We start from the raw sequence: 23,546 nt of genomic DNA, 5'->3' as shown, positions 1-23,546 counted from the left end.
CATTCCCATGATGCTCAACAGAAATGGAATACATTGCATGGTTTTACACAAATAAGACTGAAAGAGCACATAATCAATTTGGTATGTTGGATTTGTGGACCTTACTTCATGAGGTTAGCAATTTGATAGTCATGGTCAGTGAATAACTCAGTCAGTCGGTTAGTCTGGGTGGCAGAATGATTCTGCAGTGTCAACTTGTCCTAATTTAGCCCGAGAAGGTCTGCCAGGCAAGGCACAACAATATGGCATTGTTTAACAGGGGAACAATCGCGTAGGCCTATTCAGGCAACTCAATAGGCACAGTACATTTGAGATCATGCAGAGTAGATCATTTTACACAATGAACCTTAACATTGCCAAAACTAACTTTATTTGATCATGCCAGAGGTTTTACATGAAAACACACTGGTGTAAGGCTAGTGTTCCATTATCAGCCAGAACACTGAGCAGTCTTACAGTATGCGTTTCTCTGAAACAACACTAGTTGTTTGTAGAAGTTGTGCTGAAAGGTTTACCCTGCACTGATGTCTTCTTATCCTATAATACAATTGTCACAAGTGTCACGTTTGTGATGCCCAGAAACGTGAGATCCCGACGGTTTGATTGGCCGAATTGGGTCACAAACGTGACATCCATCTGGATGTGAAGTTACTTCGTGCAACAAATGTCACAAACGTGACATCCGGATTTCATTGGCCAAGCTTTGCCTGATGTAGTGCTCTGATTTGGTTTTGAAATCCTTGCATTGGTTCTGTGATGCTGTTATTTTATACCCTTTAAGCAAGGCTGTTTTTTTTTACGTCTGAGAGGAGGCTGCATCTCATCTCATCTCATCTCACAACAAAAAGGATGTCCTGATTCCTGAATGCATTTTCAGTTAGAGTAAAATGGCTTTCCCTTTTTTTCCTCTTTTCATTACACTTATCCCTGCGGTCCTGTGTCTTGTCCCTGCAATCCTGTGTCATACCCTCATTGCTACGCATGCACTTCGACGTGCATAGCAAAGCGGACATGATGTCTAAAGACATCTTATCCTCAGTCCCATTCACAGGACAACAGCTGCCAAGTGGGTGCCACATGTTATTTGTTATTTCTCAAATGCCATTATTATCATTTAGAAATCATTAAGTGACCTTGTGTCTTCAAGTTAGTGTATTGCTTTCTGAAATGACATGCCACAATGCCACAATGTCTTGTCATGACATTACATGACAAGGCATTGCATGTATGATCTGCATGATGCCACAATGTCTTGTCATATCATTGTAATGACGATGATTTAAATTCTTTATTAGGATTAAGATGTACATGAGATGTAGCATTTGTTTTTGAGGGGGTCCTAAAAACAATAATGCAATATGAAGACATTTATACGAGACATTTAACAAAACCCAACATCCATCAGAAAATAAAACAATACCAAATGTGACAAAGAAACAAAAAACAAAACAATATAAAAAACGACAAAACATAAAACAACGTCAGGTATTATACGTTATACTATTACAAACAATTGATAAAAAATCAGAGATATCAATGTCAGTGTCTATGTCAGATAGCATACAGTACTATTAGAGTTATGTAGAAATAACGAATGACTGTATGCAGCTGCTGCTGAGAGCTCCAAGAACTTCCAGTGCAAGCCAGATGTTTGTTAGTGTTGGGGTACCCACCTTCTCTGCTGTGCTATGCAATCTTTGCTGTCATAACTAACCCTATACGTATTTCTGTCAGGTTCTCCTCTAGACCGTGGAACCATTGGTGCATTTGTCTGTATGTTCTAAACTGAACATGGAGGAAGTCTTATCTCTGTCTAACCAAAAATGAGATAATCATGAGAGGACAATTTTACTTTAAGCTTTGGTCATATAGAGCTGCAAGGCCAATTTTCCATAATAACAATGATAATACATATTATTATTATTATTATTATTATTTCATCATTGTTGTTGTAGTTGTTGTTATTATTATTATATTATTATTTATTTTTCAAAAACAGATGTTTTGAACAGTATTTTGCCCATGTCAATACATCTAAGTTCTCTAACATGGAGCTGTGTGTTATCAACTCTTGTAGAAGGAAAATTCTAAGCCCAAACTGCCCAGACATCAGTGGTGGAAAGTAATTAAGTACGTGTACTTAAGTACAATTTTGAGGTATTTTTTTACTTTTTTACGTTACTGGAGTATTTCTAATTTTCAGTACTTTTACTTCTAGGCCTACTCCACTACATCTCAGAGACAACTATTGTACTTTTACTCCACTACAATAATTTGAAAACTTTAGTTCCTAGTTACTTTGTAGATTTAGATTATTATTAAAAAACATAAACCACTTCGGCCCTATATACATTTTGACCATTTGAAAATATCTACAAGCTGCAATCTACAAGCTCACATCGTGCCACATTGCGACGCATTGTGAGCTTGTAGATCTGCTATTTTCAAAAGAGTTTTTATACATGTTATGCATTTGAAAAGGTGTGAGATGTGACATTCTGCATAATGAGTACTTTTAACTTTTGGTACTTTTGCTAAAGTAACATTTTTAGTCCAGACTTTCACTTGTAACAGAGTATTTCTACATTGCAGTATTAAGTTAAAAACAAAACTGTGAGTACTTCTTCCAACATCGCCAGTCTTGATTTGCAGGCTAAAACTCACCCAAACACCGACCTTAATACAAAAAGACCGTGGCGCCCTCCAGTGGCCGTCGGCGTGAGTGCGTCGGACACAGTGACACAGCAGGAGGGAGGCGGAGTGTGAGCAGCCAGACCGGATCCTTCATGAGGGAAGAAGAGGCCAGGAGGGACCAGGCTGTCAGCCCCGGCTTCTCCTCTCTGTAAGCCCGCGATACCATTCCTCGTAAGCGAAGCCAGGGAGCCCGAACAGGGGGCCGCGTTAATGCTCGTAGGATGTCCCGCCATGAAGGTAAGGATAAACGGACACACAACGGACATGCAAACGGGAGTCGCTGATGTACGCAGTGTTGCAGCCTGTTAGCAGGGACCAGCTAGTGAAGGCGTTCTCTCTCTCTCTGTGTGTGTTTTTGCACCTCCTCTCGTCCATGGAGGAGCAGGACGCCTGTTGCAATACAATGGGTGCTAGGGGACACATTATGGCGGCCACTCAGAGGTCCTTGCAGACGGTCAGCCGCCGAGGCGGTAAACATATGGGACGTGAAGATGCGGGACGGTGGAGTAGGTGCTACAGCACTGGCACATATAAGCGGAAGGGCTGGCGTTAAGTAGCCATGTTGCTGAGCTAGCTAGCCTCGCGAGCTAACGCTGTAAGTGGGTTAACTGTGTCAGCGTTAGCAGCAGGCTAGTTAGCAGCTGGAGGGAGGGGAGGGGAGGGGAGGGGAGGGGACGGGGGGATGGAGACGCCAGGGATGAGACGGTGACGTCAGAAGTAAGCGTCGCCCGAGCGTAAGTGCATCAGACTCACGGGCAGTGTTGCCATGTCCTACTTATTATAAGCGACTTTTGGGCTTGTTTTTCTCTAAAGTTGCTTGTAAATTATTGGTAGTTAAAGGACGACTTCACCCATTGTCAACCTATCTTCATATAATTGGTCCTCACTAACGCTTATTATATTATGGCACCTATTTTGTCTATCCCGTCTGTGTCTCAGTGGAGGGCTGTGGACAGTTCAGAAACCTGCCTACCACTGACATCCTCGACTAATAGAAACTGCAGGCTTTCTATTTCTGGAAAGTTAGCATGTTATAATGGAAGCCATTGTTCTCACGTTAGTAAAAAATCAAAAAAATGTAAGTCTGGTTTGAAAGAAAAAAACACCTGTCTAATGATGATGTCACTGGTAGGTGGGTTTCTGAAATGTCCACAGCCCTCCTATGAGACAGAGACCGAGTTGAAGAAAATTGTATCATTTTATCATGAGCATTAGTGAGGACCAATTATATGATGTTGAAGTTGTCCATTAAGAGTTGCGTTTTTTAGGCTCGTTTGTAAAGTGTGGTTTATTATTTGGGCTTGTTTCCAAAATGTTGTTTAAACCAGTGGTTTTGGCTTGTTTTCATTGACCCGGTTGCTTATTTCTCACGCCAAACCTGGCAACACTGGTCGCCTGGCGTCTCTTCTGCTGGCATCATCAGACTCACGGGCCCGTGCGTTGCACCGCAAAACCGCCCCGACGTCTCTTTAAAAAAGCCTTCAATTCACGCACAGCCTCGGTCGAGGCTATCAGTTGACATTACGTCATTTTTGTCGAGCCACACTACTACTACGGTCTCGCCCACTTCCGACTGTCTATGACGTCACTCGCCCATCCTTTGTATCACTAGGGCTGAGTCCAGTCAGTCTGTGGAGCAGCTAGCGGCTAACGTCACATAATAACTGTCATTATGAGCAGCGACGGTACTGGTAAGTGATAGTGGATCATTATTAATGACAAACTAACACCAGAGACGCTGAACTACAGGCTACAAAGGAGCGTGAGCTTCAAAGTCAAACCTCGGCTGAAGCAAGCTAGCTTTAATTGGCTAAAAGAGAATGCTGGCTAACTGTTTGTTAAGCCAACAACCAGACATTGATGGCAAGGTTGGTTTTAGGCCCCGACCGACCGGCCTCTGGTTCCCCCCCGTCTCGTCTGTGTTGTTGCCACATTTATTTATTGACGCTATGCTGTTACCGTGGGCTCGAACCGTTTAGCTCCACGGCAACACCAGGAGTCAGTTTCTCAGATAGTGTAAAGATCTGGGTCCCATTTAGGCTCAGATTTGAGGTCTATTTCACCTTGTACTTGTACACCGTCAGTTGTGGTGTACAAGTACAAGGTGAAATAGCCCTTTATAACGTTGTTGATAGTACCACTGAAACGCAGCCAGCAGTGCACAGCAGGATCAAGTTGTTGACAGTGACTGTTCATTTAATTCTGAGAGTGGACAAATTGTACAGACCAAAGTGGACAATGTAAAGGTGCATTTGAGTTTCAAATTAAATACATTGATATTGAGGATTTGACTGTGTAGCAACGAATGCTTGCAGATATGAGCTTAGGCTGGCTGACTGGTGTCATACAATACACCCCTGACAGCACGACTGTCGTAGTCAATCAAGAATTGCCTGCATTCAAATGTAGTGCACCTTGTTTACCTTGGAAGCATCATGTTAAAACCTTGGTTTACATTTTTACACTGTGGCTCTGTGCGAGGCTAGCCATGTACCTGTGTAAAAAATGTTCAATAGTAGAATTTGTTGGTTGGTAGGTGTGATCACCGTGGTGCGTAAATGACAACGCGCTAATTTCTTTTGTGGTTTTTATTTTTCCCACTGTGCAGGGGGTTACAGCATTTGCAGTTTAATTGTGTGTGGTTTTCTGTATATCAAAACAAAATACAGAACAAGGAGAAAAGTTACCCACATGTATTCAAAGTAACATAAACATAATTTCATTATACTGCACATCAAAAACATATCCAAACGCAAAAACTCACTTAGAATGGACGCACACACTAGCTGCTGCTGCTCTCTGTACCAGACCTGACACATTGGCCAAACACTTGCTTTTAAAGGTGCATGGGATTGCAAATCATCAAATCAACAGCAGGTGCAACTAGTTGGCCAATTAACTGCTGTGCACTCAGCACACATTCAAGTGGAAACAAAGGGTCCATTTTAGAGGAAAAAACATAAACAATAATACTAAACTTAGAGTTTGGGGAATCTTCTTAACAACCTGTAAATTATGGTTGGTTTGTCAGTTTGTGTTACTTTATCCATAGATAAGCTTGCAAACTGAAGATCCGATCAGTGCTGAATGTCTTGTGCACACTTACAGTAGGCTAACTTAGTTCTACCAACCACACATTATTTGTAATACTTTTTTAAATACTTAACTTTAACGTTTATAATGGAAGTCAGTGTGTCTCAGATTAGGCTGAAACCGTGGCCAAATTTGGAATCTATATGCATCATAGACGACTGACATCACAGGATCGCCACATGAAGTCCAAGATCCACATTGGAGCCACACTGTTCCCATGTGGATTGTGTATAGCTATTGTTATAAAAGATGAGTTTGTAATTGTGTCGAGGATTTCTTTGTGAAGGTGCTTGCTTGTGTAGTTGTTTATTATAAGTGTAGGGTGAGGACAAGGCGAGTAAGGAGAGTAACTACTATTGTAACGAAACCGTATTGCTGCCATGTTAACAATGACAGACCTGTGTGAGTAGTCCTCAAAAGGACTCGGATTGATTGGTTGTAGATTAGATATTGGCACATTTGGCAGGTACTAACTGTAAACATGGAAATTATGAAAATGCAAAAGAGGAAATTTAGGATATTTGTATTCATCAAGTCATCTTGCCCTTTAGTGTTTAACTCACTTATGCGATCTGAGAATGATAGAAATAATATCATAGGGTTCACTTCCATTTACTGTATATATTTATCTGAATCTTACCTTAGGTCTCCCTATGATCTATTCATAGGAAACCACTAGTCACATTGCAGTTAAAATTGTGCTGCAGTCAGTATGGCCAAAAATGTATTTTCTCACAGTAAAGTATGCTTACTTTAAAAAAAAATGCAGTAATTGATATTGGCCTATGTTTGACATCGATACATTTATACATTGTTTTGTGATCAGTGTTTGTTTAAAAATCCCATATTGAATTTTGGGAAATGAATACTACATGAACATGTCATGTGGTCCTTGACATGATCGGTATGTTTTCCATCTAGGCTAATTGAGTCACATTACTTTTGTCCATGAAGCATTGCTATAGCTTCCTTTTGTTGTGTGATACATGGTTCCTAATGATAAACAATGAGAATTAACATCTACCTGCCTGCTCCATTTAGAAACAACAAGGTATCTCCCCCCCCCTGCAGCTCCCTGTCTATCAAAAAACTCACACATGATCCAACTGATTATATATTACTAGAGTTTCGGGGGGCTACGCCCCCCTCAACCCCAGCCGCGCACGGGGCCCAGCGTGGCCGTGTGTATATTGGGGGACCCAAATCGCCGGAGTGAAACTGTGGAAAAGTTTTTTTGAAAAAGGAAAAAATTTGAAGAAATAATATTTGTTATGTTTCAGGGGGTCCACAGGGGGTCCGCGGACCCCCTGATGGTCCACTGACCCCCCTGTGGAGTGTTGGGACGCGCGGGGACACCCCTGGAACATTGCGGACCATTTCGGTGTTTTTTTTTATTTCATGAAGGTGGTTGCTTGTTTCTGGCGCAGGCTGTGCAAACCTGGCAACCCAGCGCATGCTGCCGCACGTTTAAGTGGCGTAGCGTCATGAGGGTCAGTGGGGCCGTGGCTCGGTCAGTGAAGACCCTGTAGTGCGGATGATATGTGGCATAGAGGGGCAGATTGTAAATCCACAGAGGAAACATCCGTGGGCTACCATTGGTTCAGCGATGTGTGCGGTCGCCCTGCGGCCCCTCCTCCTCCACCAATGTGCAGTATTGAGAGCCCTGACGTCACAACAATTGGAGCGATGGGCACTGCACTGTGGTTGGTTAGGGTACACCTAGGGCCCAGGTAGAACCCAGTTAAAGCCTGCATGGGCAAACCCAGTTAGGACCCGCCTTGGTCCCACATAAACATGGCTAGTTGGGGCCCACCTAAGGGCCAGGTAGAAGCTACTTATAGCCTGCATGGGCATCGCAGTTGGGACTGAAGTGGATGCCGCTGACATTGCTGACATGGGGTCCATATGGTTTAGCCCACCTTGAAACCATATGGGAACTACGCTGGCATGCTGGCTGTAATGCAAACGCTGCATCATACCTGCAGTGTGTAGTTTGATGTTGTGTGTGTAGCAGATATACCTGCAGTGTGTAGATCAATGTCCATAGGAAAGTCAATGCCCAGCAGTGTTTTTTTTCCCCAGCAGAGTTTCTAGTGTCTCTGTGTCTCTCTGGAAGAGGTTGCACATGAACTCTGCAGCCGCACCGAGGCGCTCCAACACAAACACTCTGACATTAAGCTGCTTCACACAACAAACATCAGCACCACGCTGCTGTTTGTCCAAAAGACACAATATCTCCTCTCCCACCGACGTCATGTGTTCATTTATCGACAGCCGTACAGACTCCTTTTGACACATTTTACGTCGTTTATCCAGCTCTCACTGACTCTCCACATCGGGCTGTTATTTTGCTGCGATCAAGTCAACGATGTGAGAGATTAGCTATCACAGACGGACGGACAGGGGGTGAAACATAGTCTTGCGCCATGCCTTTCGGCCTGGCGGAGACAATAAAAAACCGAAAGTAAAGGAAATGGCCATTTCTGCAACAGAAGTAGTCAATAAAGTATGCTATGAAAACATCGGCCACATTGGCAAAGAATGTAAGAAAGAGGCAATCATGTAGAAAATAGCCGATCTCCAAGCTTACAAAGCCTGTCAACGTGAGGCGTTTCGAGCTTGTAGATCGGCTATTTTCACAATATTTACTTGTGGAACGGAGTCAAACAGAATGGGGGGGTCCCAGATCAAGTACGTGTATTTGGGGGGGGGGGGGGCGGCGTGAAAGGGTTGATAAACACTGCTGTAATCGGAGCGAAATTATCTGAAATTACTACATGACCATAATGCAGGCTAACATGCGTTGCACGGGGCGGTCCTGCCATTACGTTAGTTACTGTAGTTGCTGTGGAGCGACATAGTTCTCCAGAAGACACACACAAACATACACCATCTACAATGGACGAACTGAGCAGCAATATAGACATTCACCACACGAACGTGCATTGTTGACAAAGTGATTGCACAGCCGCTGCAGGCATGACAACCAGGTTAGCGTTAGCGACATGGCAGCTATCACAGCGCCCTGTCCGTCGTGCTGCAACTGCCTGTGATGGCTACAGCAGTAACAGCAAGCTGTCTGCGATGCCATTGTCTGGAGACTGCTGTTAGCGTGACACGACCAATGAGAGTGAGCGCTGTAGTTGTTGCTAAGATACGGTGGCGTCTCTGCCCCATAGCTTGTAGATGTCTCACACATGATTGGCGTAGGCTGCGTTGCCAGGTCTGACTTTGTGTCTAAGCAATGGTCGGCTTATTTTTGCGCGCCTTTGGGCTCGTTTGCATTGTGCGCACGGCAGCGCTTGTTTAGCGTACGTCAGCGCGACGTGGCAACGGACGTGGCAACGTGAAAGGTGATTGGCTGGTGAAAAGAAACACCCAACGTTACACCAGAAATGGTGCCTGGAGAAAATGGTGACCAAAAAAAAAGTTTGGAAAAAAAGGAAAAAAAACCCGCAGCGGCTGCGTGCTGTTGTGGTGATGAGGTCGTGCGCACGGTAAAGGGTACGAAGCTGGCTCCCCTTCCGTTTTGTCCGACATTTGGTGAGTAGAATTAATTATGTTGCGCGGTGGAAAAGCTGTAGTGAGCAGTGAGATGTCCCCTACGCGAGGTGTAAATTCAGCGCGGCCGGCGTGGCGAGTCAGTTGGCGAGATGTGGTCTGGCGGTGCGTTGTTTAGTCGATAACAGAGCTGTGGGGTGTGGACACCGAGGGTGCGGAAGTTGGTCGCCATTTATATAGTTAGATAGCAGCCTAAGTGAGACGAACTTAGCTACTACTGGCAGCTTGTCTCAGGTTTGTCATCAATCCGGGAGCTATTTCAATGAATAAAACGTTAGAAGTATGAGTGTATTAATACAGTGTAACTAGTACATCTGCTGCGGTTGGAGGCGGTCTCCCTACTCTTCCACTAGGATTGCCTGAAGCTCATAAGTGCAATATCTCCCCCGGAGTCAAGAGGGGATTCCCTCTTGTTGGAGCGGTAGAAATTTGGTGTCTCCTTCAGGAACCTCGGGTTTGAATCCCAGGTAGTGGGTCTGAGTAAGAGCCGCTTAGGCTCCAACGTCACCGTACTATGTTGAATACATTTGAAACCTTGGTAGTGTGCAACTGTGCGGAGACTGCGGAGTGCAGACCCTATTGTTTGTTAGATTTTAACTTCTACCCTGCACCTGGCACTTTATAGAGCAGATGACGTGCATGCTTTCTAGCTTGTTTGTTAGGACTGCAGCTTTAAATGTGATGTATCTAGCAATTAAATGTGTGTATTGCTTTTGCATGGATACATATCCTCCAAACGGCCATTTATCTGAAGTACACTTTAGATGTCACCTGTGCCGGAGGATCTCCCACAGTGCCACAGTGGAAGCATGGCTAATATGGGAGGGGATGAACAGAATGTTAAGAGTGCCATGGTGTTTGAACAAAACGGAGTGGAGCTCAGGGAGTGGAGCCTGAAGTCTTGGGCGTTAGCTAGGAGTTTAGAGTGGTTCTGGATTTTGACTGTATGCTTTAGGAAGGTGGGGGAAAACAACAGACTGTGAATATACTGGTCGGTAGAATTATGGTCTCAATGATTATATTGTAGTACACATTCTTTTCTGGCCTTAATGTTTAAAAAAAAAGTACCCTTTTAATATTTATATTTCACCTGTCAAAGTGAATTAAGGAAGATTTGGAGGTCGGAAGATCCCCAGCTCCTCCTGGCTGTGTGTCGGAAGTGTCCATGAGCAAGACATTAACAACAACTATGATTTTCTTCTTCTCTTACTCCAGGTGTGAGCTGTGACGCGTGTTTGAAAGGCAACTTCCGAGGGCGACGATACAAATGTTTAATTTGTTACGACTACGACCTATGCGCGTCATGCTATGAGAGCGGAGCAACTACAACCAGACACACCACAGAGCATCCCATGCAGTGTATATTGACCCGGGTTGACTTTGGTGAGTAGCTGCCGTGATTGTGTCCCTCAGCAGATTCTCCATGTTGAAGGAGCTCATGTATTTGTAGTTTTGGTGATAAACAAAACCCATGTTGGCTTTGTACTTTGCTGCACTTTGTACTCTGTAATCGTTTTGTAATTCTGTTTTGTATTATGATGCACAATGTAATTTGTTTGGATAAGTAATGTATAAATAAAGTGTATTATTGAATTTGCATCATTCTAAGCCCAACACTTCAAAGTCATGTTTAAAAAATGAGGGGCTTTATTTAAAGTTGGCGCCAGGAGTGGGCGTGTGGTTGTCATCAATCAATCAATCAAACTTTATTTATAGAGCACATTTTTACACAACCTTAGTTGACCAAAGTGCTGCACAGGTAAAAAAAAAAAAAAAAGCAATACATCAAATCAAAAAACACAGAACACATAATCATGTATAAAGCACATGGCATGTATCCATATAGGAGACACGGACATAGAGCGAGTATATTTACACCTATGTACACAGAGGGTAGGAAATGTTCGATAGATTAAAAACGGGAACATTTTAGGTTTGGATGTTGTTAAAAGCCAGAATCTCAATGTACTGAGCGGTTCTGATGAGGGGGGGGGGGGGGGTCCACAGCTCTGGGGCTGCCACCGCAAACGCACGATCACCTCTGGTTTGGAGGGTTAGGTTTGGAGGCACAGTCAATAGCGACTGGCCAGCGAACCTCAGAGCTCTGGGTGGATTATGGGGCGTTATAAGTTCAGCCGTATATATAGAGGCCAGACCATTTAGAGATTTAAAAGCAAATGGCAGTATTTTAAAAACAATTCTATATTTAACCGGAAGCTAATGGAGTAAGGCCAAGACTGGGGTGATGTGGTCAAATTTTTTGGTACCTGTAAGAAGGCGAGCGGCAGCGTTTTGGACTAGTTGCAAGCACCTGAGTGAGGAGTGGTCAATGCCATAATATAGGGCATTGCAGTAGTCCAGCCTAGAGGTAATAAAGGCATGGATCACTAGTTCAAATTGTTTGATGGGGAGATGGGGTTTAATTTAGGCGAGCTGATCTGTTTTTCAAATTTGAAATTGCTGTTAAAGATAACGCTGAGGTTCTTTGCACTGTTGTGGATTTTGGAGGTGAGGGGGCCCAGGTTATTGACAGGGGAGGTGGGGGGATGTCCAAAGATAATGATTTCAGTTTTGTTATTAAGATGTAAGAAATTTGCGTTCATCCAGGTTTTGATGTCATCCAAGCAATTCTAACATGTTGTCATGGTTACTTAGGTACCTGGAGATCCAGGTGCCCGTGATTATTGTACCCTCACTTCCTTCAGTAGATGTTTGCACTGCAAAACCTCTCGTGTCATTGACTCATTGAATGTATCCCTTTACCTAAACTGGCGTGGTGGCGGCGATTGGACTTACGTCTCATGCCGAGAAAGGATTTCTTATCAAAAGTCTTTTGAAGGGACCGTTGCACTGTGGATTTATTCTACCGTCAGACGCGAGAGGATTACAAGCGTGCAGCGCGCAATATGGCAACGTCATATTCTCCGAAACAATGGTGCTTAACCAAGATACAGAATGTGAACTCGCTTGAAAACTGGTGACAGAATCTCCTGTATACACTGTTACTTGACAATGAGTTTGCCCCGTTCCTTGTTGACGGCGCAGCGTGGGAGAAGAAGACTAGAGCGTCTCCACACAGAGATTTCCATGACGACGGGGTGGACCTCCCCCGCGCGCAGCGTCAGGACAAAGGAACAAAAAGTAAGCATGTTGGAATTAATGCTTGGACACATAGTGAAATATTGTCCTGTGATTTCACGTCAGAGTATAGTCAAAAACTCTACATCCATTGACAATATATGGCAGGCTATACGTCAGCATTATGAATTTCAGTGCACAGGAGCAAATTTCATCGACTTTGCTGCTATTAAATTGGAACCTGATGAATGACCAGGAGACTTATCTCAGCGCATAATGCCGTTTGTGGAGGACAATATGTTGCACAAAGACTCTGGGATCAGTCACATGGGAGAAGTTGTGACAGAAGATGAGGAGCTGTCACCATCACTTGAGAACTTTATTGTGCTTACTTGGCTCAGAGCTGCTCAGAGGCACAGAGCTACGTTCACGGACGCTAGCATCCATTAAGCCAGAGATTTCGCAGGCCCTTGATTCCCTGTTAAATGAACTACAGGCTTCAGAGGATGCAAGGGCTATGCGTACAGCAGCTGTTAATGGATTTTCCAAGTCTAGTTCTAGATTTTCTAGCTCTGAATTTTCCAAACCAAAACAAATGAATCGTGTTCCGAGGAGGAGGGTGTGCCCTCTTTGTAAGGAGGCCAGAAGGTCTGATGAACATTTTTGGAGCAAATGCCCATTTCTGCCCCCTGAGGACAAAAGGTTCATGGCAAGGACACTGCAGGTTACGGGGGAGCAGAGTGAGTCTGAGGACGAATCGGACAACTTCGCTGGTGAAGAGATGACTGCAGCCAGTGTTGTTCAGCGGGTGGTCATCAAGTCATCGCCCTATCTTGACACGGCGGTCTCCTGGCCAGGGATGGTCTCCTGGTTGTCCGTCGCCACACTCCTATTGCGTATCAACTGAGTGCATTGCAGTGCCCAGGGCTGCTCTGGATGGCCTACTTACTTGCCTCCATATTTAACTGGACCACCCAACCACCCATCAGTTGAAAACAATTGTGCAGCGTAACTTCTATGCTTTGGACATGGACGCTTCTGTGCAACGCGTCGCTAACTGGTGTCATCAATGTGCATCCCTGAAAAAAGCCCCAGTATCCATGCTTGACCAGTCTACGAGTAACCCACCCGAGGTCGTTGGGGCCGCCTTCGCAGCCGATGTGTTTAGACGAGACCGCCAGTTCATTCTTCTTGTTCGAGAATGTGTGACATCGAGAACGAACGCGCAGAGACACAGCTCCTGGGTTTGCTGCGTTGGAAGGAGATGAGGTTCTCGCTAAACACAGGCTTGTCGTGGAAGTGGGCAAGGTCAAGAATATCAACAAGAATCGATGGCTGAGAGAGCTATTCAAGAACTGCAAGGTGAGAACTTGCATATGGAGCCAAATTGCAAAGTTGTTACCCCTCTGCTGCTCTGTCTCCACAGAGAGCTTGAAAAGCTGTCACAGGCTGGCTGCCCGTGCGATGCTGTTTCAATGGAAAACACCATCCGGCCGTGCAGCTGTGCCAGTGTCTCCAGCCGGGAGAGCTTGTGTACCTATACGGGGATCGGAACAAGTCAATAGCCCGCGTCGTCACTCAGCGTTGATGCCGCATGGTGTAACATTCAGAAGTTTACGGGTTATCAGCTGCGCCGTACCTCCTACAGAGTCCGAATGAGTGATTGCTACAAGGTGATAGGCCCTGAGAAAGGGGTCAGTCCTCTTGGACCGACCTGTGACCCGTGTATAGTGCCTCGTCGGTCGGGGCATGAGCGGCGGGCACCAGATAGGCTACAGGTGTGAAATGTGTGCTATTATGTGATTGGACTATGTTCAAAAGGACATAGGAGTTTTGGGGGTATTGTGGGATGCACAATGTGTTATGATGCGCAGCTAGTTCAGGCAAGCAACTCAAGACAGAGCGCCAACCTGCTCAGGTGACTAGTCACATGCACTCTTCTATGTATAGCTTGAAGAAAAAGGGTGGTGCCAGGAGTGGGCGTGTGGTTGTCATGGTAACGTGTTGTCATGGTTACTTAGGTACCTGGAGATCCAGGTGCCTGTGATTATTGTACCGTCACTTCCTTCAGTAAATGTTTGCACTGCAAAACCTCTCGTGTCTGTGACTCATTGAATGTATCCCTTTACCTAAGCTGGCGTAGCATATTAGAATTTACTTAGCAATTATTTTTAATCATGACTGTTCATAATAATGTGTTTACGGTGTTGCTGAAATTTTGGCGAGAGGACAGGCTCACTTGAACCAAATGCTGAAATCCTGTCCTCCATGATTGCACAGTATGCAAATGTTTTATGCATGGAGTTTGACCCATCTGAACTCTATAATCTGCATGCAGTTTAAATGCTATGTGGAGGTTTTTCTTTCCTAGTCTCTCCTCCTTGTGCTCAGTGATGCCAGATTTTGTGAGAGAAATAAGCAACAAGGTCTAGGAAAACAAGCCCACACAAATAGGCTACTATTTGGGTGGTCCATGACATGCAAATATTTGAGAACCACTGGTTTAAATAATAATTAAAACATTTGGAATCAACCCAAATAAGCAACTATACTTGAGAAACAAGCCCAAAAAAACGCAACCTGCAATTACCAATATTTACTAGCAACTTTACAGAAAAAGAAGCCCTCAGTCGCTTATAATAAGCGGACATGGCAACACTGCTTGTGCTGTCTTTGGACACTGAGTTTGTCTTCATAAATAGGTCATCATCGTTATAAAAAGTATTACCACTACCACAATCAGTACAGTGATTTTACACAGTCAGCTTTTTAATCCACCACGTATTTTCATCATAGGTAACTCTGAATCTGCAAAGCTTGATTTATAAACCATGGTGTCGTTTGCCGGTCAAGCTTCCAACTCAAGCTTACAGCTCACATCACATGACGGACGTGTTTGTGTGATATAAAACTCACTGCTGGATATTATTCAATGCATTTAATCTAGTGTGTCTTAATCATCCCACATCACACTGCTAGCCTGGCATGGCCAGACTAATATCACTGCGTAGATATTAGTCTGGAATCTCTGAGTGGAACCTGCATTTCCAAGGGGCGGATATCGCCTCTGGTGGGCGGGTTTATCACCAGAGGCTTTTTTTAATCCGCTATACTGCTTCCTTATTGGTGCCCCACAACTAAGGGGGCAGCGAAATCAAATCACAAGGTTTTAGAACGACTTTGAATAGGTAATTGCAAAGTAAAAAAAAACAACAACAGATTTTCAATTTTTAGAGCACACTGGAGCACAAGTCAAAGATGGTGTGGAATGTTGACATAATGTTCACATCCCTAATTCTGATTTGAATATCAAAAATACGGTATAGTTGGACTTATTTTAAAGTTCTGTTGTAACAAGGACACTGCAAATTCTCACTCAAATTCGACAATGGCTTTGGCTAGATAAGGCAAATAAGATAAGTTAAGACCAGTGTCATGTTATACATAGTGAGAAAATGGTCGACACAAATATCTAGGAACAGTGTTCAATTCTCAATTCAAATTTGATGTAATGTAAACACAGAGTGGACAACATAGAATTCGGAAGGAATGGAAGATTAACTCTTCATGTCACGTGATTATGGGATTTTTATCAAACATTCATTGAACGTTTTCTATCTTTTTGATGGGTTCTCTCAGTCTGTGAAGGACAAGAACAGCCCAAATGGTATTGTGAAAGTCTACTCTAAGATAATTGGAGCCCGGCAAAGAGACTTGTGCTTCCTTTGGGAGAAACAGGTGGCCCAGAAAGCAAAAGGAATTATTAGCCAACCTGACTATGTTCTGTCCAGTGAATTCACTCTAATGCCCTCAGGCTGCTGTTATAATGTGCCTCTTACTGTAGGAGAACAAACCGCTACACAGAGTCCTTCATTCCTTCCACAGTCAGGCTGTTGTTGAATGCCACCAATAAATGATGCTATTTATATGAACGAACGAACAAAGACATTTATTTTATTTGTTATGCCGATATATGTACTGTATATATTTTTGCTGCTTTGATCTCTTGCCTCTGAAATATAGCTTCCTTGCCTGTGAGTCTTTTGTGTCATGTGGGTGTCGATTGGGTGGGCTGAAGATTAATTGGCCCTCCTTGGGATAAATCAAGTAATCTGAATGTCCAATGCTTATTCCTCTCCAGACTTATATTATGGGGGAGAAGCCTTCTCAGTGGAGCAGCCCCAGGCCTTCACATGTCCCTACTGTGGCAGAATGGGCTACACCGAGATCTCCCTGCAGGAGCATGTAGCCGCTGAGCACACAGAGACCTCCACAGAGGTGGTGAGTTGGTCCCCACCTATCATGGAAGATGTTTCAGCTAATGTAACCCTTTTAACCTGTTAAAACCGGGGAAGCATCCGTGCCATTTTCGATTGCTAAGGATTTAGAAGACATTTGTAGAATCGGCCTCAGGTCTTAATGGGTTAACTAGAATGTGTTTTTAATCGTCCTCTGTGAACGCTCTGCAATGGCACGTGCCTTTGAACTCCTTTTTAAGAGATTGTGAGTTGAAGTAACAGCATCTCTCCCCTATCTCCCAGATCTGTCCTATATGTGCAGCACTGCCGGGTGGTGACCCTAATCATGTGACCGATGACTTTGCTGCTCATCTCACACTTGAACACAGAGCACCCAGAGACTTGATATCCTTCACAAATGTTATCTGATCTTCTTTGCCAAATAGCATCGGAATCTAGATGCAACGAAGTATGTGTTTGATGTTAATTGATTGATATTTTGCCAAAAATCTTAAGTGGTTTTTATTACCTCATGTATTTTAGGTAATAAAATACCTGAGGTGTAAAATACACCTATACAAAATAATATAAGTATTTTATCCGAAAGGTCCTACTGACCTTCAATTAAATGTTCGAAGCATGCTTTAGACACTCCATATTCTTCCTCTGCTGGGACTTTGTGCCAGTCAACAGGGATGTCTGTAGGCTACGTGGAGAAAAACATCACAGCACTATTGTGTTCCTATCTAGATTTGAAATCGCCACTGAATGTAACTCATCAAAGACATTTTATTTTGAGTGGAATCTGGCTCCTTCTGAAACCCTATAGATATGGAGATTAAAATAAATAAAATGATCACCTTTACATTAAATGATTCTGCTGAGAGAGATCAGACAGTTCACTTCCAGTTAGGGAGCGCTACGTTGGCAACATGGTAGCATGAACTAGGTGGAATCTTTGGAATACAAAAAGAGCTTATACAGTCATCGAGTTAACTACTTAGTTCAATGGACAACTTGGATGTCCTTTTGATTGGATTTTAATCCAAATCCAGCACAACATCTACCAATTGACCTCCAAACGGACTACAGCGAATGTTGCATGCCATGTGCTATGGAGTCATTAATAACATGATACAAAGAGGCTACAACCTCAATACACCTGTTCCACTGATGTATTTATGTCACAGTATACAATAAGCCCATACCTCTGGCTTAATAACACAAAATGGTAAAAGAAATTTGACATTCCTGGGCAATATGCAAATATGTCAGAAAGCATAGTCTGTTCTCTGTAACACCCCTCGACTATTTAAATATCCTCCATCTCTGTTTTTTGTCAAGAATAATGAATCGACAGACCTAAACCAAAGCTATGTATGTTGTCAAGAAAAATAACTTGCAGACCTAAACCAAAGCTATGTATGGTATGTATAATGTATTACACTGAAGGAAGAATCCCAATATAATGTAAAAGCCCAAGCTTACCTGACACAGATCCACAATGCCACCTACTGGAGAGAACCAGTTTTTTTTTCTTTTCTTGTAAACATCACCAAGCTGTGCATTGGACTACATAGAAGTGACACTCTTGTTTAGAAATATCTTTCATAGGTATCCCTGCACTTCCACCCAGACTAAGTCCCCATCTTTGAACTATAATGCATTTTATGTGTCGGCAGTGGTTATGAAAGAGAAATGTGCAGTTATTTGTCATGATGTATGCTTTATTCCTTAACGGCAATCTTAACGACGAGTCAAGTGGGGTGCGGCATGTGAGGAGGATGTTCCATCCTGGACGCGGCCTTGGGGGTCCTCGGGCCCGCCGCTCCAACATGCACTTCACCAGCAGCACCACAGGGGGGCTCTCCGCTAGCCAGAGCGCTTCACAGAGCTCCAACTACAGCAGAGAGGCCATGGACCCCATAGCAGGTCAGACACGCACATAGATGAGACGAGGGCTGTGAAACTCACTAATAACATTATAGTCTCCTTCCTCAGGCCTGCAGCTGCTATAACAAGAGGCTTTGGAGTCTAATGCAGGACAAGCAGCCTGAGGCTCTGTATTCTGTTGAACTACATGAGACATGGATTGTTTAGTGACTAAGACAAACCAAAACACCTACTACAAAAAATAGAAACTTGATATGCGCTCACAGCTGTAACTGCAGGAGGCCTAAACTCACTCAAAACACTTTGCACGTGCATGCACATACTGTATGACGCATGCATTCATGTTCAAATTTGGATGTATTCCAAACACAAATTTAAATACAACTAAGTTGGGTGGTGGTACACACACAGTGCCAGTATTTGCTGGGAGCCTAGCCTACTCAGTAAAGAAATTCTTGCCTGTTTATCCAGTTACTAATTTTAATCCAGTTGAGTGCACAGCCATGCCATGTCAACTCCAGCTGTGCCATAATGAGTGGCCCTTTCCCAGTCCCTCACAAAGCATACAAGCATAGCCTTGCTAATAGCGTGCTGTACTGCTGCCTGGTTGTCTGAGTGACCGTCTTATACTGATAATCTGACTGCAGTGGTTTTGTCATTCATACTGTCGCACACACATCCACTGTGCCAAGTAGTGCCACGTGGGCGGCCATCTGCCTTGAACGTGTCTGGGGGGAAGAAAGGGAGAGAGAGGGAAGGGAGGGGTGGGAGAGACAAGATGGACAACAGCAACAATAATAGTAACAACTATAATGACCACATTAACTATAATAGCAGCTATAATAACAGCATGCAGTTGTATTCCATGGACAACTGTGGACTATTTTCAGCTAGAGGTCCACAGTCACCATCCAAGGGAGCCTGTGAAACACAAAAGCTCCGAGGGGAGGTCCCCAATGGTGCGTTCACATGGGCAGATTAAAAGATACATGCTACCATTCATTTTCAATGGAAACCAGCGACCTGAAGATACAAAGATACATCCGACGTTTGTAGCTGTCGAGCGACAAAGCTACAAATTCAAGTTGAGCTGGGTTCAACTTCCAGATACAAAGATACAAAGCTACAACTGTAGCTCCGATGTCCGTATGTTTGATGACGTCAGCGACGCGTTGAGCAACACGGATACAAAGCAACAACGACAAAGATGTGGTGTATTTTTGTATCTTTGTATCTTTTAATCTGCCCGTGTGAACGCACCGCTAGCGACATGCGTTGATGGGACATCATGGCTGAATTGGCCAATCAGTGCAAAAAGTGAATCAGTTATTCTTTCCCCATGACCAAATTCTCCTTAGTTTCATGTAAATACTTTGATAGCTTTTAAATATCTTAAAGATCTACTTTAAGTGCAACTGTTATTAGAACGGATGTCTGCTGCTTACTACTACAAAAACTAGGGGTGCAATTCATTCTTTTTCTTTTATTGATTGTTCTCATGACGCATACAAAGTAACACAACAGAACATGCATCAGATAATTATAGAGCAGCATTAATTTAGCAGTTAATCAATACAACACAAAAACATAAGCATACACGCATATAAATACACACAAGCACTAATAGTTAATTTTCTGGTGTGTGTGTGTGTGTGGTTTCAGAGTTGTTGTCTCAGTTGTCGGGGGTGCGGCGTTCGGCCGGCGGTCAGCTGAGCTCGGGTCCGTCAGCCTCCCAGCTCCAGCAACTTCAGATGCAGCTACAGCTGGAGCGCCAGCAGGCCCAGGCGGCGCGGCAGCAGCTGGAGACAGCCCGCAACGCCACCCGGGGCAGTGGCCGTGCCAACGCCATCCTCAATACCAACTCGGCCGCCGCCAACCCCAGCCCCAGCGCCAATCACAATACCAACCCGAGTCCCAACCTGGGTCCCAGCGAGTCCAACACTCAGCACACGGCACATAGCTCCCAGTTTCTACTCAGCAGGTCTGTTTATCTGTGGTCCGTCAGCCCGATTCTCTGGGTTTTATTGCAAAGTATAACCTGCTTGTGTGTGTTTTTATGTGTAGTAGAATTTGAGAAATAGACATTGTGTGGACACATTTTTAGTTGAGGCTCTTGCACACAGCCTGTATTTTCCATCTGATATTGTTGCACGTAATTCTTTTTAATCGATGAATATATCACAACGTGTCAATCATGTTCTGCAAAATGTTATATGCATTGGACTCGATGTGCAAGGTCTCTGTGCATAATGACTTCACTATAACTCAGGCTGTTTGTGATGTCCTCCTCACAAGCATAGTAATGCCAACGTGTGTGTGTTCCCACCTCAGGCTGAGCGAGCCACGGCTGTCCGAGGCGGAGCGGCAGGCGTGCGAGGCCCAGTGGGCCGACCGGAGCCTATTTGTGACGGAGCTCCTGCTGTCGACACTGCTGCCCGACCAGGACGCCTCGGCCTCCTCCTCCGAGGACGAGGACGACTGCCACCGGCCACTGCGGAGCTTTGCCGACTTCGAGTCCATGGGCTGCGTGGAGGTCATGACCCTGGACGTGGCGCTGGAGAACCTCAACCTCAAAGAGACAACCCCCAGCGCGAAGACGTCAACGAAAATGACGACGACGACGATGCCGGCAGCAACGAAGAAAGAGCCTCCCGCTCCACCCCTTTGATGACATGGCCGCCGACCGCGCCCAAACCACCCGTTGTAACTGGCTGACTATACTGTCTGTCCAACTGCCAATGGATGAAAAACACACAAAAAAAAAAAGACTGCGGCTCTTTCCGGCTTCATTTATTTTTTTGTTTTTTGTTTTACCCCCCACCCCTCCCCCTCCCAGTGATTGTCATTTAAGCTCTGCCGCCGCCCCACCCACTCCCCCTGCGTTTATTACGTTGTGTACATTGACTAAAAGTAGCGAGACGAGAGAATGTGAAAGTGAGCAAAAACGATGTGGGTGCGTGAGAGAGAGAGAAAATAACTTTTATGAATATATTATAGAAAATCTATATGAAAGTTGATAATCAATGCCACATAACCCATGTTTCCTCTATAGCAGACGAAGCGATCATAGGTAGCCGTTGAGAGACAAACATGTCCTCACAAACACACTTCACACTCGCATAGGGAGAGGACGCAGACAGAATCCTCCCCAGACAAAAAGGAAAAAATGGAAAAAAACGAGAAAAAAAACGAAAAAACAACGCTGCTGTGTATTTATAGTTATTAATTAAAAAAAAAAAGTGCTTGGATGGTTTACCACAACTTAAGCATGAGCTTAAATCACCATGTGCCCATTTTTAACTGCACAGTCACTAAACGGGGACTTGTTTCTCTCAGTTGTTCTGACGCCCATGAGCTGTACATTTAGGGAGTCAGACATTAGCGCGCCACACACACACAAGACAGACTGTTGATGGAGTTTGGTTCAAACCCCTTCCCCATGTGACATCACATGTATTGGTCATGCGACCTCGCTTTATATCAGCTATGGGCACTTTGGTTTTCAATTGCATATCCAGAGAAGTGTCCATTGGTGTACACTACAGTTGTGCTACATTAAGGCAGTATGCAACATGGAGGCAAAAGGAGATGAATCATGGTAACTATCTCTTCAATGTGACCATTTTCTGGCCTTTTGTAATATGGAAGAAATATAACCCTGGTCTTGATATGGTAGTTTTTTTTTTTCCTCCTTTTCTCGGAAGACCAGATGTTACTCTCTCCCGCTTCCCGTGATCTGAATTTCATCCTCTCTCCATTGCTCATGAATGCAAAGATGATTCAACATGTGACTTGAAGGAGAGAATCATTACGTATGCTCTTTCCATTCATTTCTCTGCGTTCAAAGATCTTTGTATGCCTCCACTGCTACCTTAAGAATGCAATGTATGTTTTTGGCTTGGCGGAAACGAGTCAAAAGACAGGGTAAACCTTTCAATTTGGAGGACAATAAAAAATGTTTTGGATGGAAATAACTAACCCAATCCTGCTGTCTGGTTTGTGTCCTGATTTATTGGCCAGCATGAGTGGGTTTTAGAGCACCCCAAAATGATGTAGGCACAGATTTAACATGAAAAAATGCAAATCATTGAACCGTGAGGCCTATTGCCCAGGGCTGGGCAATTAACCAAAAAATATATCAAAACTGATATTTAGTGCCAATAACTTAATGCTCATGTAAGTTAACAAAATAATTGAGAAGCAGGTTTATTTTTTATAATTTTGTTATAAAAATGTCAAAATTGATTAGTCTTAAGCCCTGTATTATACTTTGTCGTACAATGGTGGCGTACACAAATAGTGAAAATAGCCGCTCTACCAGCTCAACAAATCACTGAAGAGTTGTGAGCTTGTAGATAGGCTATTTTTACTATTAAAAAAAATATATATAGTAATCGAGGCAAAAGTTCGAAACAATGGCGGATTTGAAGACCTATCGCCCAGCCCTACTACTGCCTGTATGGAACTTTTCCTGACGTAACCATATGAACCCTCGCATTCCTATTCTGGGCAAAAGTAGCAGATGTACAAGCTCACAATGCATCACAATGTACACCAAAGTTATATGGTTTAAGTGGTTATTGCTTCTTAATGTGGTAAATTAAATGATGTCGATTTCAGATGCAAAATGCATTTTATAGCAAATGTGCATTGCATAATGTAATAAAAGCTCATGTAACAATGAGCTAATAACGTATTTTTGCATAATGTAATGTGTTACCTTACATAGTCGCTGAAAATGTAATAACTGTTCATAACCTAATAACGGCTCATATTGTTGAGTAAAGTGTTGCATCGTAATAATCATTATCATGGTCAATATCATGTAAGTACTGACATGATGCTGACCATGATACTGATATTTTACTGACCATATTACATTATGAGTAAGGTTCTTAATGTAACACATTATTACATAATTACATTCTGCAAAAATCTGTTATTACGTTATTCGCTCATGATATTTATTACATTATGAGCTTACATTGA

The 23,546-nt window shown here is 43.6% G+C and overlaps 1 protein-coding gene across 2 annotated transcripts; it reads left to right on the top strand.

Moving 5' to 3' along the window:
• The first annotated feature begins 2,767 nt into the window (after window positions 1–2,767).
• LOC311042974 (E3 ubiquitin-protein ligase KCMF1-like) lies at window positions 2,768–22,540 on the top strand. 2 transcript variants are annotated; one of them, XM_084054083.1, is made up of 7 exons: window positions 2,768–2,931; window positions 10,564–10,731; window positions 16,568–16,707; window positions 16,968–17,069; window positions 18,416–18,596; window positions 20,220–20,538; window positions 20,889–22,540. In XM_084054083.1, exons 1-7 carry the CDS (start codon window positions 2,916–2,918, stop codon window positions 21,223–21,225), a joined length of 1,263 nt encoding a protein of 420 aa, XP_083910209.1. In that variant the 5' UTR covers window positions 2,768–2,915; the 3' UTR covers window positions 21,226–22,540. The 2 variants fall into 2 exon arrangements, with proteins under 2 accessions (XP_083910209.1, XP_083910208.1); XM_084054082.1 differs by lacking the exon at window positions 2,768–2,931 and adding an exon at window positions 4,293–4,385.
• Window positions 22,541–23,546: the final 1,006 nt, after the last annotated feature.

This window comes from Gymnoscopelus microlampas, assembly GCF_963454915.1.
Source record: "Gymnoscopelus microlampas genome assembly, chromosome: 4".
Classification (NCBI taxonomy): Eukaryota; Metazoa; Chordata; class Actinopteri; order Myctophiformes; family Myctophidae; genus Gymnoscopelus; species Gymnoscopelus microlampas.
This window is presented reverse-complemented; position numbering and strand designations above follow the sequence as displayed.